The following is a 23,632-nucleotide window of genomic DNA, read 5'->3' on the forward strand; positions in this document are numbered from 1 at the left end:
GATGCCAGCCACAGTTGCCAGACCAAACATCAGATCTGTTGTTTAGACCACAGTCATTAAATCCTAAAGCTCAGCACTGCCCATTTGTAAAAGTTCACCTGTTGGGCTGAGTCATAACCATATATGATCCCTTAGGGCAGTGACCTTTTCGTCACCAAGTGCCCAAAGCGCATGTGTGCATGTGCACCCCCAAAATGCAGCATGTGTGCATGACCCCCCCCATGCATGCACTTGCAACCCCAGTGTATGCACTCCACCTCCCGCGCATACATGCACAACTTTCACACATCTGCCCTGCCCCCTGCACATGTGTTCACGACTCCCACATGTGCAGCAGTGCTGAGCTGGGGCGACAGCTCATGTGCCCAGAGAGAGGGCTCTGCGTGCCACCTCTGGCACGCATGCCATAGGTTCACCATCACGGTTTTGAGTATCGGAATAACTAGGGAAATGTCTATATTATTTATGACTCTTGCATGTAACTGACCTTCATACAGATGTAGATTCCATCTGAATTGAGTGAAGGTATCCTGCGCACACCGAATCTGCTCTGCAAAGAGGCTGAACTCTTATGAAAGCAGACCAGGCTAAGAAAAACCTTACCAACACTTGTGCCTTTTCAACTTGTTATTAATCTTCCTAATAGTTTCTTCCCAAAGTGGACCAGGGAGACAGAATAATACTTTATTTTAAATACAGGACATCTTATGTTAGGTGAATTGACCTGTCTAGTATGATTCTGTGATTTTTAAATATAGGGAAGTTGAGGTAATCATAGGCTCACCAAATGTATGAAATGGAATGTGTCTTTACTCCTCCAGGCTGGATTTTATTAAATCATCCCAAATACTTCTCATCTGAAAAACTTTACTACTGCACGAGCCAGTGGCTTCACTGCTTAAAAGCTATTACCTACCACACTATCTCCAGTTCACCTTCTCCATCTCTATTGCTACATCCTGATGCTAACTACCAAACAGCCAATGTGCATGCTAGCAGCAGCAACGCCAGCCCACACCCACCATTGACTCTCTGGATAGTCTCCTCAGGCACCTGTTCCTGCCTGCACCCAGGACGGACACTTCTACCCCTCCAGTTTGCAGAACCTTTTGGAGGTGCTTGCTCAACCAGTTGCAAGCTCATCTGGCTGAATGTTATTTATTTTGTCCAAAAATCTTCCCATAGTACCTGTCAGATGCATCACTAAGAACAACGTGCATATCATCTGCAACAGTTCCTTGGTCTACTTAGTTAGTTAGTCCTTCTGTCATTAAAAAAAATAATCTGGTTAGCCTGACACAACATGCTCTTGAAAGCCAGTCTGGGACTTAATAACAATAATAATAATAGCATTCTATATGAAAGGCTTGCAAACATGCTCCTTGACAATCTGTTCCTGTGCCTTGCCAAATATAGACTTTTAGCTGGCCTGCTGTTTCACTGATCCTCCTCCTTCCCCTTTTTGAATGTAGGTTGAATGTAGGATTCTGTTTTTGTTCTCCGGGCTTCCAGCACCTCACCATCCCTGCTGACATAAACTTTTTTTCAAGGAACAACAAGAACAACAACAAAAATCCAGACCTCAGATTGACAGAATCTTCCAAACTGTTGTGAGCATTCACCTTACAATCATTTGTACGTTTAGCCCACGATGCAAATAAGTGCCAAGAATGTGGAGTCTAGCTCTTGATGGTCAAGGTCACCCTCCCAGTCTTTCCAGTTCCTGCTAGTCGGATGCGCCATGTGGGGACTCTGACAACCAGAATTGTAAAGGTAATCGCAGGAGAAGCAAAGGGTATGTACATTCTCACTGAAAGGCGATGAAGAGGAGGACACAACCGCTTTGATTGCCTGCCTCTGCTTTCGTATACGAGGCAGCCGGTGCTTTTGGCTGGGAGCCCAGGCAGGGCTTTTGTAATCAAAACATGATCCTGTATGCGGTGCAGCCAGTACTGAGAAAGGCCGACGGATGGCTCTCCTCTTTTAGCCCTGCTGTGGAATCTGCCGAGCTTCACCTCTGATGTCCAAAATGCACCATTCTGTGAGTGCCGCCTTTGTTGTAACTGGGAGGGATGTGGGGGAGCCATTCTTGCATTCTGAAAAGCCCAAGGAATGACTATATTTTTCCTCTGCTTTTTCTTTTAAAAATAGCATTGTTGTCTCAGGGTCTTTTGTCGTCAGCCAGCAGATCGTTAGCTGGGTGACCGGGGAGGGCAAAAAGGTAGCTTTCTTAAGGTAGATTGTTATGGGACCCTCCTTCCAGGCAGGCAAGTTAGATTCCCTACTGCCCCACCCGAAAGAGAGGGAAGATGTATTTTTTTTTTTTTTTTAGCCGAAATCAAAGCAAAACAGAATGCTGGGTAACGAAAGACGCTTCCCACCCAAAGCCTAGGAGGCTGGAGAGGATGCACCCATCTGTGCAAAGACCGGTGGTGTGCTGCCTGACCCCGTGAAGTGCTGGGCTGAGGCCCTATCCTGCCACTTCCCATCCCCTAGTGGTCCTCCCCCCCCCACCCTCCACAGCATCTCTCTTTCTCTTTTGCTCTCATATCACAAACAGCTGGTTTGGGAAACACACTGGGAAAATCCTAGTAATCTGAAAAAACCACCAGCGACTTTCGATAGCATAGAGTCAGGGGAACCGGGCAAAATTTCTGTGAAACTTTCCTTTCCTACTTGCTTGGTTTTGATTTTCTTCCCACCCCCTCCAACATTTGTGGGATAATAATAAAGATACCTCTTGACTGATAGATTCTCTCCCCGCTCCTCATCTTCCAGTGGCCTCTAGGTTTTTGTTCCCCCCCCCCAATGAGCCAGCAAACAAGCTTTCTCATTCACAGCCACTGCACGTTTGTTCTGCTAGAGCCATTTATAACTCCCTGCCTGAATCACTGTACCATACGGCTTTCTGCTGGCGAGGGCAAAAGGGGGGGGGGGTGTCACCTTCCATTTCCAATGCCCACCAAGCCAATGTTCTTTCCAGTAGCTTGGCAGCGAGACTATCCCCTGACTGCAACACAGCAACAAACACAGCCAGAAAGAAAGAAAAAATGCTGACTGTGTGGCAGTGGCTGGATCAGCGTGCGCCAATCAACAAGTTAGCTGGGTTTAATAGAGGGCCTCAAATTCTGGGGCATTTCATTTGAGGCCTTGTTCTCATTGTTTTGGCTCCTGCTGCTGCTGCTATCTCTCTGTGAATCTCCATTCATTGCCACAAGTGGAAATAAAAATAAAAATAAATGGTAGGATATGCGATCTCAGGCTGCAATGCTATATATCCTTCTTTCCTGATTAGAAATACTCCTGTTCAGTGTTACGGTAATCATCTAGTTATAAATGTGGCATTATATTACATATGTACAATATCCTAGCTGGTTAGATGTGAGAATAGTACTTTGCTTGCAAGGTAGCCTCTGGATTGTAGAGTCTAGTTTGGGGAGAAAACTGTGAAGATCCTTGAGGTAAATCTGCTTTTTAGTTGCACTTGTAGTATACTGGCTACAGTAAACCCAAAGTAGCTAGTACCATCATCACTATTAGTAGGGAATGTTGCCTGTGGTAGAGGTATCCGTTTATCAATTAAGGCTCATAAACTGGGCAACATCTTCTCCATCTTATTAAAAAATATATATGTTAAAGCCTCAGTTGACCAATACGAAGAGCAATGGAGTCAATATCTAAAAGACCCTTCAGAAATTACCATGATATGAAAAAGTTTGGAGTACAAAAGGGATAAATATAAATCTGAATTCACCAATGAATGGAACAATACGTTGTGTACGTGTGTGTATGTGTCAGAGTGTGTGATATGAAGTGTAAGAAAAAGCATATTAAAAAAACAACCTCGAATGTGTGTTGTCTCATCTTGAAACGAAGGTGTAGGTTTATTTGTGAATGAAAAGGCTAATATGTGTGTCAGAAAAAAAGAATTTGTTTTCTCTAGGTTGTTGTGGGTGTGTATGAAAGTAGAAATCTGTAGCTTAATTATAGCTGAGTGTTACGCTTCAGTGAATAACAATAAAGGAAAAGCCAGATATGTGTTTTTTTGGAAATATTGTGCAATAGTCTGAATTAACGCAACCCAGAGAGAACAAGCGATCTGCAAGGGTGACATAAATATGTAGGTGGGACTGAGACAAACAGATGAAGAATGAGCTATTATGAGACTCAAGAATGTATGAAAAAGGTGACTGGTGAATATCTGCTTAGAAAAATGTCTAGAAAGGTAATGGATAGGAAATACAGTTGTTTGTTATGAGGAATGAACGTTGAAAGAACTAAAAATGGTATATACTAGAGTATCCTTTGCCAATCCTGATACATAGAATGACAGTTGGGTACCTTGGAAACAACATAAGGTAAATGCAATGGGAATAAGGTGCAGGTAATCCTCAACTTACGACCACAATTGAGCCCAAAATTTCTGTTGCTAAGCAAGACAGGTGAGTTTTGCCCCATTTTATCACCTTTTTTGGCCAAAGTTGTTCAGTAAATCACTGCAGTTGTTAAATGAGTAAGACGGTCGTTAAGTGAATCTGGCTTCCCCATGGACTTTGCTTGTCAGAAGGTTGCAAAATTGATCGTATGACCTCAGGACACTGCAAACGTCAACCATATGAGTCAGTTGCCAAGCATCTGAATTTTGATCACGTCACTGTGGGGATGCTGCAATGATTGTCAGTGTGAAAAACGGTCATAAGTCAGTTTTTTTTCCCATGCTGCTGTAACTTCAAACGCTCACTAAATGAACTGTCATAATTTGAGGACAACCTGTGTTTAAGAACTGTATGGGGAAAGGGAGGGTCACGCATGAATGAGCACTAAGTGAATATGAATAGGCTATAAAAGTGTATAATCAGTGTAGTTCACGGGTGGGATTCAACCGGTGTTACTACTGGTTCGGTGATTACTTTTGCGCACACATGTGCGCTGTCTGTGTGTGTAAAAAACCTTAAGCTGTGCTGCCCAGACAGCTGAAAAGCGCTGCGTGCAGGTGCGCAGCATTTGAAAAGCCTTCCCCCCCCCTGCTTTTTCAACCTCAGCTGTGCCGCGCAAAGCAGCTGAAGTTGAAAAAGCGGGAAATAAAGGACAGGTAAGAGCCTGGGCAGGTGGGTGGGCCAAACAGCAGCAAACACAGAACCGGTTCAGTGTCTGCTGCTCTTCAGAGCTACCGGTTCTATAGAGCGGGGCAGAACCGGTAGCATCCTACCCCTGGTGTAGTGATATGATTTGATCATACAGGGAAGAAGATGGAAGATCAAATTGCAAAATAAAACTATAAAGGAAGAGTGAACAAATTTAGAGAAAAGAAAAATCTGAGAAAATTGTCGTTCAGTGGAATTAATTGTAAAACTCAAAATATTATTTTTTTGAATTCTTTTTTTAAAAAAATCTGGATAGGATGGAACTTTGAAAGTTGAGCACTAGAGGGAACCAGAAGGAACTACAGATTTCAATTAAAAGAGAAGTACACTTAAATCTGACTTACTGAAATAGAGCAAAGTAAATTAGCATTCAACATATTGAAGTATATTTTTTGAACAGTGGACCCAGAATTTTAAATCTTTAATTTTAAAGATGTCTGCCTATATGGATGAAGTGAATTTAAATAATGTTATGGGAGAGGAAGACGTTTTACTGGTGAAGACTGAGACAGGCTACAAGAATAATGTGGAATAAGATGCTGCAGTGGATATACAAATGAAACTGGTTGATGACTCAATAATTAAAAGGGATATACAGGGATATAAACCTAAAAAGTGACCTGAATAACTTTCCTATATTAAATTTACAAAAACTACCTGTTAACATTTTGAAGAATTTTGTGAGGAGAACCATGAAACAATGAAAATAAATCAAGTTCTAGGATATTATTTGAAGGAATTAAATATCAAGATAGTTAAAAGGAAAAGGAAAGTAATAAAAAAATAGATTTATTTGCCTCCAGAAATTGTGGGTGTTCCAACACTGGAGATTTTTAAGAAGGGATTGGACAGTCTGTCTGAAATGGTACATGGTCTCTTGTCTGATAAGAAGGTTAGAGATCTTGAAGACTTCCTTTCAACTCTGTTACTCCGTTAAGTTTGTTAAACCATGATTAAAACAGATACACAACGTTGCTATCTCTGGTAACTCCTAATGGACTTTTACTGATCACAACTTACAACAAGGGATTTACAGATACAGATAATCAGAGTTGGAAGGGACCTTGTAGTCATCTAGTCCAACCCCCCGCCCCCCGGATTTAGGGATATGCTTATAGATAACAGAAAGTTATGGGAAGAAAAGATCCTTTGTTGTATTTAGAAAGAAGGTGATAAACAATTATAACTGCTGTGATGAAGGGGGAAGTCATATTTTCTTTTTCGTTACTATATTCTTATTTTTCTTCCTTTTCTGTTTATCTTTCTGTTCTTTTTTTCTTTTCTACCTTTTCCATCTTTCTCTTTTATTTTTTAGTTTGTATTAGTTTTTTAATCTTTTAATTGTAGCCTTAAATAAGACCTCAAGTGCTTCCATGTCTCCTAGTGTTTTCCTTGATATTTACTCTGTCCCTGAACATGCCCAGGAAAAATGACCTGCTCTTTCTGGTAGTTAGTTTGTGTATTGTATAGTCTCAAAGATCAGCAGGAACCCTATGAACGTATAGGATTTAAGGATTTAAGAAAATGGTAAGACTTTTTTTAAAAAAAGACCTTTTTGGCAATTCATGTAGATTTTCATATAAATGTCTCCTAAAAGGTGCATTTTTCTAACACACATCTTTTGTAAATGATTTCCTTTAATTTAATGAATTTCATACACATTTTCTCTACAATCTTTGTTATATGTGGTCCTTATATGGTGTATACATTTCATGTAGATTTCTAATTACAAATTGCTTTGCAAAACGTAAGGGGAAATGTTGATTTCGGGTTTCAGCTTCATCTAGGGTTGTGAATTCGAAAATTCAAATTAGGTAAGTCTGCATTAGAAAGCAAATTGAACATCCTATTGACTGTAGACAAATACCAAGACCTTCCTATATATGTAACTCCATATAACTTTAATAACTACCTCTGCACAGAGTCACAATATTTTTCACTCTTATGGAATGTGGTTGGGCCACTGCATGTTTTTGCATTAAGCAGCATTAAGAAAAGCATCCTTCACAATGAATATTCCTTCATTCCTTTCTACATATGTACATGCCTTCCCATTTCATGATGCATTGCCTGGAGTTTATCCACATAATGAATATAAAACAGTTTTTTTAAAAAAAAAAAAAATCTGACCAAGTATTATTCAAATCATGCTTAAAGCAATTGCACAAAAATGGTCATGAAAATTCATCAGCTTGCAGAAGTGACCAATTCACTCTCCTTGAAAGCCTGATGGAAGATAATAAAGGATCTTGCATTTCATTCTCCTGCAGGGAAAATTATTCAGCAGAAATAAAATTTGCATACTAAGTTGAAACTCTGTCATCATCAATTTAGTTATCTTTTTATTAAAAGCCAGGCTTAGAATTAAATGAAAAATATGGATGTGAAATTTGCACTGATTGATCTTTCTATAAATGAGGAAAGGTTTCATTGCAGCCCCTAAGCCTACCTGGCTGTAACCCATCTGGCTCCAAATCCCATGGCCCAGAGGTGGTATTCAGCAGGTTCTGACCAGTTCTGGAGAACTAGAGAACTAGCAAATACCACCTCTGACTGCCCCCACCCCCATCTATTCTCTGCCTCCCGAGTCCCAGCTGATTGGCTGGGCCTTCTTTGGTTGCCCTGCACAGGAGAACGGAGCTGGAAAGCAGGTTAGTGGGATGGGGAGGGAATGGGATTTTGCAGTAACCTTCCCCCTGGAGTGGGGAGGGAATAGGGGTTTTTCAGTATCCTTTCCCTGCCATGCCCACCACGCCCACCAAGCCATGCCCACAGAACCGGAAGTAAAAAAAAAATTGAATCTCACCACTGCCCTGGCCATCTCTTATCCTTGTTTATTTCTTCACTCTAACATTTCTTCAGGGTGACTACCAGACAATTACTCTGAGATAAGATGGATTTAATGAGCAGCTTTAGAAATACAGGTGCATTTCATAGTAGAAGCTCAGCAGTTTGACGCTCATTCTTTGGGCAGGTTTAATTTTTTTTTTGTTCCAAACCATTCCTATTCCTTTTCTGCTAACTACTCATATTTTTAACCAGAGATTTTCTTTTGAGCAATTTTAAAATGAACAGTACATTATGTTTCTTACCTAGTGACCACCTAGTTTCACTTACGTGGAACAAAGTTTTGGATTATTTGTTTGTTCATTTATGTTTATTATAGCCACTGAACTCCAATATCGGGTTTGGGAAGGCTTTCCTTTACCCTGTTTTAGGTTTTTTTGGTTTTAATATGATTCTTCTGCTCAATTTGACTCCCAGTATTTGGTTCCTTTTTCCATCAAAGCTATTAAGAAGATGACTATAAACAAATGAATAGCAGATTAAGTTCAGATGTAATGGAATTGTAGTTTCTAACTGCAAAATTTTGTGCCTAAAGAAGATCCTGACATTTTTATACACTTTGAAATGGTGGGTGTTGCAAATGCTGTGTTTATTAAACTCTCATTCCATATGTGACATTGTATAATTTCTGAAAAGTTTGAGGAAAATTTACGGATGTTACTGTAGTTACAGTCTATGATATAAATGAAACTATTGTTCTACTAGAGCAGGGGTGTCAAACTCATGGCCCATGGACTGTGTTAGGAATCTGTCCACCAATTAGTTGGGTTGGCAATATATAAACCAACAATGTATGTTTGTAGCTTTAAGACAAAATCACTGTATTGATTTATACTATATTCCGATTGGTTGATTATATTGCAAATTACCATAAGAGGGAGCTAGAGATTATAGCTTGCTCTCTCTGACATTCTGTCTCTCTGACATTCTGTTGCTATCTAAGGTTCTCTGTTGTATTTATGCTGTGCTTATACTTTGATATCTTTGTTTACTGTAAATGACAAAGGCAACCGGTAAGAAGACTTTGTAATTGGATATTCTTTGGACTGTTTTTTTTTTTACAAGTTTTATTAAAAATTTCAACAACAAACAAATCATTACATATTTAAATCTTTTCCTGTCTTTCTACAGAAATTTCCCCAATATTCTCATAAAACACAAACAAACACAAACAAACATAAAAAAAATATTTTAGTAAAGTACCTTGGCCCCAGTTACCTCTCTTTGCATGGGCAGCGCATATCACTCTTCACAATTCTATCTTATTTAATCCATCTTAATTAAATCATTATATTTATATCTTTTGCCCATTCATTATCCCTCTATCTCTTCTTACAATAAAAAGAATTTCTCCTGAAATCACTAATCAGAGTATGATGCCTTTCTATCCTCCCCTAAGTTAGTAAAATTAATATTCAACATAACAAATACCCAATTCGGTTCTGCTTGGTACATTCTATCCACCAAAAATGTTTAAATACATTGTATCCTCCTTTCCTTCAATATTTTATTACATTTTAAAAATCAATCATTATTAAAGACTTCAACATTTTAATTTCTTATTAAATCTTAAACCATTCTAATTTACTATTTCAAATATAAATGTTACAATACCATCTTCTGTACCTAGCAGAATCTTTCTTGAAGTTTATATTTCATCCTTTGTCCCTAAAAAAAATTCCTCTTCTCCCATCCAATTTTAAAACTTTGAGGCTTTTCTCCGCCTTTCCCCTTTCTTTCTTCCCCACCAAATCTTCCTACCCCCTTCTTCTTCTAACCTCTGCCTTGCTGGGATCCCTTCTCTGTTGTGTTCCCTTTTTCTCTTGTTTGCTATCATTATATTTACTTTGCATCATATTTTCTCTTTCTCAAATGTTTTTTAGATCTTAAGTCCTTCATTTTCCTTGCTCTCTTCCTTCCTTCTTCCTTAGATAAGTTTTGGGATTCAATAAAGATGGCGTCTTCGTCTTTTCCTTGTTGTTGTTCTTCTGTTTCCATCTGTTTCATTGTCTGTTGGTAATTGACCAGCGCCATTTCTAGAAATAGAAAAGCTTTTTCCATACCATCTTTGCAGGCTGCTTTTGTTTGCTCATATTCATCCCTCAGGTCTTCAAAGGGAAAGCCATTATAAATAAATCTTTTCTTTTCTTTATTCCTCTTTCTTCTTACACCAACCAAATATTCGAGAGAAAGGTAAAACAATCCCAAAATCCACAATCCTCAATAAGTCCAAGCAAGCCAAAATTCCCCCTTCCTCTTCCAGGGGTGGTATCAAACAAATAAAAGAGAGTCCAAATCTATATTTTAAAGCCTTATTAAAATTATGTTTCTGTCCTCAAATCTTCAAGGCATCTCCTCCAACAAGATCCAGATTTATATATTTTCTTTGTCCTCTCCCTTCCGGCTTAATTCCGTCGGGAGGAGAGTAAACTTTCCTTTCAGCACCTCAAAATTGCCGCTTTTTTTTCTCTTGTGGAAAAAATCATCAAAAACCATCTTTTCCAGGAATTAAATTAGATAAATCTCAAAGCCCTGGGTCGACCAAGAAGAACTTTCACTTTCAATAACTTTCTCTTCTTCCTCCTGCGCATACTTGCCCGGCTGCCGACTTCTTTGTGGCGGCCATACGGACCGCCGCCTACACCGTCCTGGTAAAAGGGGTTCTGCCGGCCAGGGAGGGGGTCTGCAACACCCCAGACCCTTCCTCCGGATCCCCTTACCTTCAGCTACCCCTGCAGGGCAGCCTTGCTCCGCACCCGTCCGGATCGGAGCCCCAAAACGACTAGCGCGGCGTAGGATCGCGCAGCTCGCGAGAATCCCTACCGCCGCGGCCGACAAACCGGAAACTCCCTCTTTGGACTGTTAAATGTATATGACCTGGACCATTTATTGGACTGTGCTATTTCTTAAAGTAAACATTAACTCAATTTAGTGTATCTCTGTGTGGCTGGATAATTATTCATAACTATTCTCATAAACGTTTCCATGTGCATATCCTTGTTACTCAAGGGTTATTCTGTACATATCATAACAGACTGGATGCGTTATGTGCTGGCCCCGCCCCTGCCTGGTTTAGCGAAGGGGGAAAAGGCCCCAATACATCATGTGACGCCACTGTGATGATTCAAATTTTACACCCCTGTACTAGAAGCTGTAATAAGAGACCTAAAAATACAAATTGTACAATATTTCTGCCTCAGAAATCTACCATTTTCCAGACTTAATATATGAATATATGTGACTTTATCTTGACATAATTATCTGGAGAAAAAAATCCTTAAAAAAGGAATCACCTTTTTAAAAATAGTGTACTAAAATGTAGTCAAATGATCTAGTTGTAACTAGACTATCCTGCAACCAAAGTACATCTGGCATTTAAAATCCCGTATCAGCTTTTTAACACAGATACTTCTTTTGTGCAGACTATCTTGAAAAGATTATGTTCTTTGAAAGCAAAATCAAATTTTGCCTTCAAAATTTTAAAAATTAAGATTCCAATGAACCTGGCTTTTGATTCAAGCTATTTATAGAGCTGTCAAAAACAATATGTAAAGCCTGCTTCTCGCTGTCAAAATGTTTAATATTTTATTTGTTTAATTATGCCAAATTGTTTGAGGCACTTTATAGTTTAAGTAACAAAATCATGATAATAATTAGTGTTTCCCAAAGAACGGAAGCTTTTCTTCTTTATTTAATTCATTTCTTTTACAGGGCTTACAGGCTGCTTCAGTTGTAAACAGCTCTCTGTGTGGTTACATCCCAATCTCTGCAAATTGGGTTGAAACAATATAATAAAAAGAAAACAAATCAATACTATGATGCAACCCACAACTAGCACTGGAAACAATAATTAATGCAAAGTAAAAGAACAAAAATAAATCAAAAAACCTTCTACTATCAGAGAGAACATGGTTATAGCACAACAATTCCCAGGCCTGTTGGATGAACTCTGTTTTAATGGCCTTACTAAACATCAGGAGGGAAAGGCACATCTGGATGGCACCAGCACCATTGCTTGGCTTGTCCTATAAGATTTTTGCCTCAGGGCTCACAGTTTTTAAGTAACCCCCCAAGAAGAACCTATAACATCTCCATAGTACCGCTTGGCCACTGATAACATCTTCAGAAGCTAACAACTTATTCGGATCTGTCAAAGAATTACATCTATTGGAGTTAGCCCCATCGTTACAGGTAGTCCTCAAGTTACAACAGTTTATTTAGTGACCATTCAAAGCTGCAATGGAAAAAAAAGGACTTATGACCACTTTTCACAGTTACGACCTTTGAAACATCTCTGTGGTCATGTGATCAAAATTCATATGCTTTGCAACTGGTTCATATTTATGACTGTGTTGCTGTGTCCAATGGTGGGATTCAAATTTTTTTTGCCACCAGTTCAGTGGGCGTGGCTTGGTGGGCGCGCTTTGTGTGCGTACACACACTTTGTATGCACGCGTGCGCCAAATGCGCACTTTGCACAGGCGCAGAGGCATTTATGCAGGCGCAGAGGCGTTGTAACTCATCTCCTGCAAGCCTGCATGATCCCAATCGCTTCAGCAGCTGCCTCACGGCACTCTTCTGTGCCGCGCAAAGCAGCTGTGCTTCAAATTCAGCGGATAAAGGAGAGTATGGGAGCCCAGGTGGGCGGGTGGCCCCAACAGCAAAGTGACGGAGAGAACCGGTTTGGTCTCCACTGCTCATTGCTGCTACCGGCTTGCCAGAACTGGGCCAAACCGGTAGAATACCACCACTGGCTGTGTCCCAAGGTCATACGATTACCTTATGTGACCTTCTGACAAGCAAAGTCAATGGGGAAGCGACATTCACTTAACTTATCAACTGCAGTGATTCACTTAACAATTGTTGAAGGTAGTAAAATGGGGCAAAACTCACTTTACAAATGTCTCACTTAACAACAGAAATTTGGGGCTGAATTGTGGTTGTAAGTCGAGGATTACTTGTAGGTAAAATGCTGCTGGAGCAATGGCAGTTTTCTTCTATAATGGTACTTTTATACATTTAAAAAAAAAACAAGGTTTAATTTTGTTCTGAATGAATTACTGAAGTACTAACAAGTACTTGTTATTGACTTGTTATCTCAGTAGAACGACAGATATCACACTGGTCATATAATGACAAACAGAATAAATAATATTCTGTATTATTGGCCATTGGTGAAATGCCACTGAAGATTCTCTTTGTATTTCAGGATGTTGCTATGGATGATGCGATGTTGCAGAAAAAAGAAGAAAAAGATGTTGAACTGGATAAAAAAATTCTAGCTCTGAGGAAGAAGAATGAAGCTCTCATGAGAAGATATCAAGTATGTATGAACTCCAGCTTCTCCTTTCTAATGGTGTTACTTAATATAGCACTAAGCACTTAGACTTATAAACTGCTTCATAGTGCTTTTACAGCCCTCTCTAAGTGGTTTACAGAGTCAGCAACTTGCCCCCAACAATCTGGGTCCTCATTTTACTGACCTTGGAAGGATGGAAGGCTGAGTCAACCTTGAGCCTGTGAGGATCGAAACTCCTAGCAGTTGGTAGAATTAACCTGCTATACTGCAGTCTAACCCCTGCACTCTTAATACGGTTTCTAATCTTTTCGTTAAACCTTTGGATCAATTTATAACAGGGTGATTTGAAAACTGTATCTGTTTAATTACCGCGAACATTTTACAGCTCAGTTGGTGGCAGCATAGTTACTATTGGGATTGGAATTTCAAATTAACTTTTTAAAAATAGTTCTTTACAATAGAAGTGAAAAAATATTAAAAATATATAAGAATCACATTTTTATGAACCAAAACAAACTGATTCACAGGTTTCACTGCTACTGCCTTATCCCTCTTAACATCAACTCTTAATTGTTGTAAAGTTATCTTCAGGAAAAATTTGGGAACAAATTCTGGAACAGCTCATCTGCAAGAGAATGGCTGGGATCCAGATTCACAGATTATACTAAACCACAATGTGGTTTTGGGTTTCACATTTTGTATGAACTGATTCAAGTGCACTTTGTTCAACAAAATGGTAAAACATGGTAGTATTTGCTTAACACCCTTACCTACTTTTACTCAATATATTTTATGCCAGTCTTGATTCCAGGGGACTACCTGGACAAGGCTGCCTGCAGTTATCTTGGCAACATTTTCAGAAGTGGTTTGCCATTGTTTCTTTCTTAAGGCTGTGAGTCACTCAACTGTGCTTAATGTGGGACTAGAATTCAAACCAGTGGTGGTATTCAGCTGGTTCACACTGGTTCAGGTGAACTGGTAGCAAGGATTTGGCATCGGTCACCAAACCAGTAGTAAGTTCAGGCTGGCTATGCCCCCAACCCAGTCACCCGGTCACCGCTGGCTCGCTTGCCCCACCTGCCCAATGCTCACTCACCCCGCCTGCCTGATGCTTGTCCCTTAAGCAATTTCTTTTTTTCCCCTCCCAACAATCAGCTGTTCATACAATCAGCTTTGCTGGGATTCCCCTTGCTGAGGCCAAGGAAGGCAAAAAATGGAGGGAGGGGCACAGCTCCCCTCCTTTTTTTGCCTTCCTGAGTCCCAAGGGAGCTTTCTGGGAGCAAAAATGCCCCCCCAGGCTCCTCTGAAGCCAGGAAGGCCCCCTCAAAATGAGCAGGGGGTGGCTGCAAAAAAAAAAAAGTCATGTCCACCCAGTCACATGGTCACTCCCACCTAGCCATGCCCACCAAGCCACGCCCACAGAATCGGTAGTAAAAAATTTTTAATCCCACCACTGATTCAAAGTCTGTCAGTTTCTAACCTGGTGCCTTTATTAACTGGTACCCCCAACTGGTTCTCACTTATAATGTAACTATTAGCTTTTTAGCTAGACTAAATTTTGCATGGCACCCTAACTTATAAATCCAACCACTTCTACTGGATTCACACAGGGATGGGCTTCAAAAATTTTAGCAATGGGTTCTCTGCCTGGTTACTGGGTGGGTGTGTCCATGGTGGGCATGGCCTGGTCAGCCTCCTGCACCATGGCGTTTTTGCCCTCCCCAGGCTCTGGACGCTCTCTGGAATCTGGAATCAAGCCTTTCCAAACTTCCGGGAGGCCCGTTTTTCATCCTCCCTGAGCCTCTGTGCCCACCCTGAATTTACTTGCATCCAAAATGGCTGCGTGGGGACTCCTGGGAAGGGACGGGAGGGGTAAGTGTGGCCAGCCAGGAGTGGGATTTGGGGGTTCTCCAAACTGTGCAGAATCTTATCTAGAGGATCTCCTGAACTCCTGCAAACCCCCAGCGGCCCACCCCTGATTCACACCTTATGGTATAGAATAGAATAGAATAGAATAGAATAGAATAGAATAGAATAGAATAGAATAGAATAGAATAGAATAGAATACTTTATTGGCCAAGTGTGATTGGACACACAAGGAATTTGTCTTGGTGTAAATGCTCTCAGTATACATAAAAAAAGATACATTTGTTAAGAATCAAGAATCATAAGGTACGACACTTAATGATAGTCATAGGGTACAATCAACAATCAAATCATACTAGGAAACAGTCAATGTAAATCGTAAGGATACAAGCGACAAAGTTACAGTCCTACAATCACAAGTGGGAGGGGATGGGTGATAAGGAGTGATACAAATGACTCTCGGGAATCTGGAGATATTCAACCAATTACAACATGGGGGAAAATGAAACTGAATTTTAGGTTTTGCTAGAACCAACAAGCAGTTGTGTAAAAGCAAAGCTAACAATAGCCTGCTCATCTAATCCCATTAGAAGAATATCCAGAAAAAAATAGCTGTAAGTCTGTTGTTTCAGGGCCAGGGTAGATGTACCACCAGCCACACAAATTATGCAAATGCCACGCTATAGAGAATGCATGCCCAGAGCCCACAAATACAGATCACCAATATGCTGTGAACTACAAAGTAGCTAACTACATTTTAGCTGAGCATGGTTGTGTAAATACATCCAAGCAAATGAGATAATACAGTAGAAAAGCCTTGGTGTGTATCGGAGATGGTATTCAGCAGGTTCTGACCAGTTCTGGAGAACCGGTAGCAGAAATTTTGAGTAGTTCAGAGAACCGGCAAATCCCACCTCTGACTGCAGATTTTACAGTATCCTTCTCCTGCCACGCCCACCAAGCCACGCCCACAGAACCGGTAGTAAAAAAAAAATTGAATCCCATCATTGGTGTGTACGTATATTTAAGGATGGCAAGAACTTTTTATGGGGAATGTATACTTTCTTAAAGCTTCTTTATGTTTCTCCTTTGAAAATGCTGTTTCTAATGTTCACTTGTTTTACTGTTGGCAGCTGACCTGATAAAATATTTAAATATGACTGTTTCAGGAAATAGAAGAAGACAAGAAACGAGCAGAACGAGAAGGAATGGCTGTCACTACAAGGAGGGCTAGGCCAGATGGCCTTACCATCACCATCACCAAACCAAATCATGTAAGTACATTCTCCCTTTTCTGCTGAAAAAGAAATGTTGGAATATTATAGGTAATTCTAGCTATATTAGATTATTTTTGTAACAGGCAACCTTTGCCTTTTCCCAAACATTCTTGCCCTGTTGGGATGTGGTGCTGTTTCAGTGTAGTTGCTCTTTTTCTAGTTACTACTGGGCTGGACTCCCACTAGCTTGTGATCCTGGTTGTTGAATGCAAGCCTTCTTGCCTGCTTGTAAATAGCTGCCAATCTATAGATGTCGCCTCCACTTCTTCATCTGTAGGTTGTTTGTTTTTACCTTTCCTGCTATACACACCCCGTTTTGTAATTTGTCAAGAGTGGATGGGGTGAGACTGCCTCTGGACATCAGTACATCCTTGAAAACATCAGGATGTGGCTCAATTAGCCAGGCAGCTGGAATACTCCCGAGACAATGTAGGCGTGAACATCTGGATGAATGTGGGAAATGCAGAGAATGTATTTCTGGTGGCTGCAGCTGCTTTTCCAAAAAACAGGCAACAATCCCAATTTTACTTCCTCACATTACCCAATGCAGTTAGTGCCTGCTATGTGTGATGGATTACTATTTTTACCATACTTAATCAGTTTCCATATATGTAAAGATGGAAGAAACTGACCTGAGAAGGTGAGAAAACCTGAACGATCATGTTCGTCTTGGGAGAGAAACAGGATAGAAAGTAGGAAAAACATTACAGACAACGGAAAGTTTCTCTCGTAATGCTGCCAAGTAAACTATACCAATGTTTACACGAAGCTATCAGTAGTTGAGGATGACTTGACATTATTTTTAAAATAGAGATGGAGGAATTTGTACAGCAACAGAGGAACAGATTGTGGGCAGCTAAATTGTAGTAAGAAACATATAGAGCAGGCAAGTTTTAGGTCAGTCTCTTGGGATTTTTTTAAACAAATATAACAGCAATATATAGAAGCACATAATTCTCCTTTCTGATCTTCTGCATAAGTGCAAGTCCCAGTATGGAGGAAAGGAGGTAACTGGATATGCTTAATCTGAAGACAGATGACTGAGAAGGAGTATGATGACACCTTACAAATATCTGAAGGGGCATCACATAGATGGGAATGTCTGAATTCCGTAGCCCAAGAGAAACAGTTTCTGTAATCTTAAATTACAAAAAGGGAGATGGGTGACCTATCATAATGACCTATCAATAACAGCAAGTTGATAGGAGAATGAAATATTAAATGAGGGGGGTGAGATCTTCTTTTCCAGATGTGTTCAAGCAGGAGTAGAGCCACCATCTCTCAGGACTCTTCCAGTTGGGTTCCTGCCTGAACAGGAGACTCAGCTTCAGACCTAAGTGGCTCCTTCTAACTCTGGAACTGTGATCTCCAGAGCTACGGCAGTCATGATAATGGATTTGTATCTCCTTTCCTAGGCTAATAGAATATTACAATATAAGAAAACTTGCAAAGTAAATGCAAGACACACATATTGCCTCTACTAATGATACTTTAGACTTGTCCCCACTCGGGAAAGGCTTTCAAATTACACAGCACATTTAAATAGCAGTAGCACTTAGACTTATATACCTCTTCATAGTGCTCTAAGTGGCCCTCTCTAAGTGGTTTACAGAGTCAGCATATTGTCCCTAACAATCTGGGTCCTCATTTTACCAACCTTGGAAGGATGGAAGGCTGAGTCAACCTTGAGCCAGTCAGGATCGAATTCCTAGCAGTCGGCAGAATTAGCCTGCAATACTGCATTCTAACCACTGCTCTCTTAATATGGTTCCAAATCCTTTAGTTAAACCTTATAAAACTATATCCTTTCTACTGCTTTATTCATTTCTTAGTTCAGTTTATTTATGTATTTATTCGTTCACTGACTTGCCTGCTAGTTCACCACAGTTATGGTGGTGATGGTGGTGATAGCAATAGCAATAAGACTTATATACCGCTTTACAGGGCTTTGGAGCCCTCTCTAAGTGGTTTATAGAGTCAGCCTTTTGCCCCCCAACAATTTAGATTCTTATTTTACTGACCTTGGAAGGATGAAAGGCTGAGTCAACCATGAGCCTGTGAGGATCAAACCCTTGACAGTCAGCAGATTTACCCTGCAATACTGCATTCTAATCACTGTGTCACCATGGCTCGTGGTTTTATGAAACAACTCGATAGGCTATACCCATGTTGGCGAACCTATGCCACATGTGCTGAAAGTGGCATGCAGAGCCATTCCTCCTGGCATGCGAGAGGTCACCTGGAAGAGCCCCACTGCGCATGCATGCATGCACCCCCAACAGCTGAGTTGAGTATCTGGCGCGCATGCACAGGGGGAGGAGGGGTGTGTGCAGGAGACACGTGTGCATGCGTAGGGACACGCCCGTGCAAGGGGGGAATTGCACACGCATGCACAGATGTGCGGCATATGAGGGGGAATCGCACAAGCATGCCTCAGATGCACAGTGCACGAGGGGGGTCATACACGCATGCGCAGCTGTGTGGGGGCCCCAGCACGCATTGCCTTCTGGGTGCTGGCATGCGAGCGCATACAAGCGCACATGTGTGCAATTATCGGCACGGGAGACAAAAAAGGTTAGCCACCACTGGGCTATACAATCCATTCAACATATGCCACAGCTCAATTTATTTCCCTTTCACTCTAACACATTTAGCATCATCAGCCTTTGACTTTGCATTGGTAAGCATGTGGTGTCACTTTGTTATTTCTTTTTCCAGATTTGGGGCTGTTCTTCAATCTAAAACTCCCACAGTGTTTATGTTTACTGGCAAAGAGAATGTTGGAGCAGATTTTTGTTAGATAAGTTTATATTTTGGTAAAAGGTAAAAAAAAAAAAGTGAAAAATAGCAGTACCTCTAATTTTTGCAACTACCTCCCTTCCATTTCCAGGAGAAAAGGATTGTGAACGAGAAGTGGGGAAGCAGTTGCTCTTCTGCCTCAAGCTTTGGGGTTGGTAGTGAGGAAGACGATGAAGAAAATGATCACGTCTTCACATTCAGGATGGGGAAACGGGTTCAGTTGGCCGTGACCATGGACAACAAAGGCAAGGTGCGTCTAAAATTTTGTTGAATCTTTGGAGGTGGCATTACAATGAAGCAGTTGGGGAAAATCTCTTGCTTGCTTTCCTACAAACAAAATTTGGCCCAACTTGTCTGTAGTACTTTTCCCCGTTTTTTTCAGTTCTCTTGGATTTTGTGTTAATTTTAAAGATCTTATATTATGTATTCAGTGAAGATAGCTAATGCAGATTTATTTGTATGTGTTTCATCAGCATCACAAATTCAAGAATAGATATTAACACATTAGATTATGCTATAAATACTTTAACAATGCCTGCTTTTTTCTTTAGTAGCTATCACCTGGGAATTAATTTCCATTCATAGATATACTGTATCATACTAGATTAATTACCTCCTCAAATTTATTTATTTATTACATTGATTGTGATTCTGGGAATTATACAATAAAAAGTAAAAAATGAAAATAATCAACAACATGATTCATAAACACATTGGCTATCTACTAGCTAAATCAGTGCTAAAGGCACACTGGAATACATACTCATTTATCTACTTCACGGCTCTCAAACTCACAGCCCACGGGCTGGATGCGTCATGTGCTGGCCATGCCCATGCCCGGTTTAGCAAAGGGGGAAAAAGTCCTGATACATCACTTAACAATGCTGTGACAATGAGAGTTTAACACCCTGATCTACTTGGTCCCCAGATCACACTGTTTATATCAGTGGTGGGATTCAAATTTTTTTACTATCGGTTCTGTGGGCATGGCTTGTTGGGCGTGGCTTGGTGGGTGTGGCAGGGGAAGGATGCTGTAAAATCTCCATTCCCTCCCCACCCCACTAACCTGCTTTCCAGCTCTGTTCTCCTGTGCAGGGCAACAAAAGAAGACCCAGCTGATCAGCTTGGACTTGGGAGGCAGAGAATAGATGGGGGTGGGGTCAGACAGAGGTGGTATTTGCCGGTTCTCCAAACTACTCAAAATTTCCACTACTCCAAAACTGGTCAGAACCTGCTGAATACAACCTCTGGTTCACATCCTTCTCCCAGTTGATGCTTCTATTTGGCCAATTCTTGGCAGCACACCGTATGGTGACCAGGACTGAAAGAAAAAGGCATGGTTCTGGGCACTGTGGATCAAATGGAAATATAACTGCAAATCTCATCAAATGTAGAAAAAAGGCTCTCCATCCCTGCATGACCTTTGATTAATACATTATATTTTGTTTAAACCATAGTGGTTAAGGAGGAGAACTACACCAAGAAGATCATATTCAAGTCCTCACTCAACTATGGAGCTTATTGGGTGACTTTTATCCCATTGTTATTTCTCTGCTCAACATCCTTTACTTGGGATAAAATGAAGGGAGACTCCTTGTAAATTCCATTATACCATAAGGAAGGATAAAAAGGTTCTAGCGCTTGTAGTAGAGAGCCAGATTAAACCAATTCTAGCGCTGCTTTAAGCACAAACCCAGCTAAGCAACCTTGTGTCATTCACTCTGTCTCTCTCTCAGTCCTAGGAACCAGGTAATGTCAAACCACTTCCAAAATCTTGCCAATCATCAACATTAACTCAAAGGCACCAAATAAAAGCAATTGTAGTGTTTTTTCTATTGCTCACATCCAAGTATTAATCACATTTAGCACAAAATCACTTTTATTGATTGTATTTAAAATGGTTTACCCAGGTCAGCAGAGACTCTGGGTGACCTTTGTAAATCTAAATTATAGACGATTTAGCTTTCTGGAGGTACATTCTGCTGCTCGTAGAAAGACCTGCTTTTAAGGAAATATGCACAGGATTACGGTGGAAATATATTACCCAGCGACAGCCTCCAGGTAAACCAGACCTGGAAATCAACTTGACAGGAAGGCTAAATCTACTTTTACTGAGATTAGTTACAATAACCGAATCTTGCAAGCTTGATTGACTGTACCTCTTCTCCCTTGTTTTGCTCCAATAAATTAAGGAGGGGGTCTACCTGAGTTCCTTCCAAATGTTATCTCATTGTTCTAACCTAAAATGATTGAGTCTAGGTAATGTTTCTTGCATACAGTATTTCTGTCAAGATCACGTTCCTTACTTTCTACACCTAAAGACATCCAATGAATTTGAAATGTAAGCAGATTTAGCATTCTTCTGTATACTTTCATTTAGCATTTCTACTAAAAAAGATTCACCCGACCTTCTTATTTCAAGTTTTAAATCTGTTTTCCCAACACAATTTAGAACATGACCCCAACAAAATTTATAAGCAATGAAATTAGGTCATAATGTATACACCATTTATTCAAATGCCTTTTAATAAAATATATACAATATTAGGGATACTCTATATTAGGGATACTCTAATTCAGGGGTGTCCAACCTTGGCAACTTTAAGACTTGTGGACTTCAACTCCCAGAATTCCTCAGCCCAGCTGGCTGAGGAATTCTGGGAATTGAAGTCCACAAGTCTTAAAGTTGCCAAGGTTGGACACCCCTGCTCTAATTAGTATTGATAATAACCTATTGGTAACGATCTTTATGTGAAAATATTCCTCTTATTCAATGGAGGAAGGTATACTGTAGATTAGAATCTATTAGTAGATTTCTACATGAGATCAAAAAGGATCCAATCTGGGTTGGTCACCCAGATTTAGTCTTCTGAGCTTTTGGACTGGTGCTGGAGCCCACGCTCAGGGAAGTTCTCTCTCACCTGGATGTAAACTTCTCTCATATACATTCTGGTGAGACAGAAGTTCCCAGAGGATGGGCTCCTGCACAAGTCCGAAAGCGTGAAAGATTAAATCTCTTGTCCCCGTGACCACTCAGATTGGATCTTACAACATTATCCTGGGACATATATGTTTAACTTCATTTGTGAGTTTCTAGCTTGTTGACTTAACAGCAAATATGAAAGATCTGTTCCAGTAATCAGGCTGATTCAGTGGTGGGATTCAAATATTTTTACCACCGGTTCAGTGGGCGTGGCTTGGTGGGCGCGCTTTGCGTGCATGCACATACTTTGCGTGCGTGCGTACGCCAAACGCGCACTTTGTGCAAGTGTAGAAGTGTTTGTGCAGGCACAGGGGCATTCTAACTCACCTCTGGCAAGCCTGCACGATCCTGGTTGTTTCAGCAGCTGCTGTGAGGCACTCTTCTGTGCCGCGCAAAGCAGCTTTGCTTCAAATTCAGAGGATAAAAGTGAGTATGGGAGGCCGGGCAAGTGGGTGGGCCCAACAGCAGAGTGGTGAAGAGAACCGGTTTGGTCTCCACTGCTCATCGCAGCTACCAGCTCGGCAGAACCGGGCTGAGCCAGAAGAATACCACCACTGGGCTGATTAGAGAGAATAGATTTCTGTGGAGAATTAGCTGTGGCAAACTGTGATATTGAAATCAAATTCCAGGCTTTAGCATTCTATTTTATTTCTCAGCCTCATTTCCTAAGCTATTCTTTGGCACCAGCAGAAATTCATAAACCTCAGAATTTTAGTAAAACAAAGTAGATGACAAGGTCCAAAAATTTGCCTTTCCATCTGTGCAATATATAATTTTAAACGATTAGAGAATATTGTAACAAATATTATATTCAAGCTGCTCAATTTATTGTTGATGGGCAGCAACCCAAAACAAATTACCCTTAATAAAAGGTGGATCCACAAAATGACAGTGTCCTAACAGTACCACATGTTTGTTATAGATTTATAGATAAACACCTTGAGTTTATCAGTGATTTTTTTCTCTCTCCTTGTTTATTGTGATTGAGCTTTTGATCAGAACCTCTCCAAGTGTGACACTCCTACTTATGCTTGGCTCCAAAGTCAAGGTCTTTTTCTAAGCCACCACCCTTCACATGCATTACAAGGGATGCGAAATGGAGTGTTGATTTGTCTGTTGGGAAGAATATGTAATTCTCATTCGTCCCTTGGCAGGGAAAGCGGGTTGTCCGAGAGAAATGGGGATCTGAGGATCCCAGGAATCCAGCAGAGGTGCCAGATATCAGCGAAGAAGAGAGGGATGAGCGGCTTGCTTTCTGTAGAGGAAAAATGCAGATTGCCATTACAATGGAAAACAAAGGCAGGGTGAGTGCTTCCCAAATGCCTCCCAAGATTTTTGGTTCTTGTCTAGAATTTTTGTGCTAATTTTAATATATGTTGACATCATTGTCTGATGCTGAGACAGCGGCTGTTCTCTT

General features: G+C 40.6%; 1 protein-coding gene across 2 annotated transcripts in view; it reads left to right on the forward strand.

Moving 5' to 3' along the window:
• Positions 1-1,489: 1,489 nt before the first annotated feature.
• CCDC9B (coiled-coil domain containing 9B) overlaps positions 1,490-23,632 on the forward strand; it is a 61,634-nt gene continuing 39,491 nt past the window's right edge. For both annotated transcript variants that reach the window (XM_087951718.1, XM_087951717.1), the window contains exons 1-5: positions 1,490-2,041; positions 13,201-13,314; positions 16,326-16,430; positions 19,324-19,482; positions 23,370-23,519. In XM_087951718.1, coding sequence (XP_087807844.1) covers positions 2,021-2,041; positions 13,201-13,314; positions 16,326-16,430; positions 19,324-19,482; positions 23,370-23,519 — 549 coding nt within the window. In that variant the 5' untranslated portion in view covers positions 1,490-2,020. The remainder of the gene's footprint in view (positions 2,042-13,200; positions 13,315-16,325; positions 16,431-19,323; positions 19,483-23,369; positions 23,520-23,632) is intronic.

Source organism: Notechis scutatus, chromosome 1 (genome assembly GCF_049901735.1).
Source record: "Notechis scutatus isolate UNSWTSFEM ecotype Mainland chromosome 1, rNotScu1.2, whole genome shotgun sequence".
In the NCBI taxonomy this organism is placed as follows: Eukaryota; Metazoa; Chordata; class Lepidosauria; order Squamata; family Elapidae; genus Notechis; species Notechis scutatus.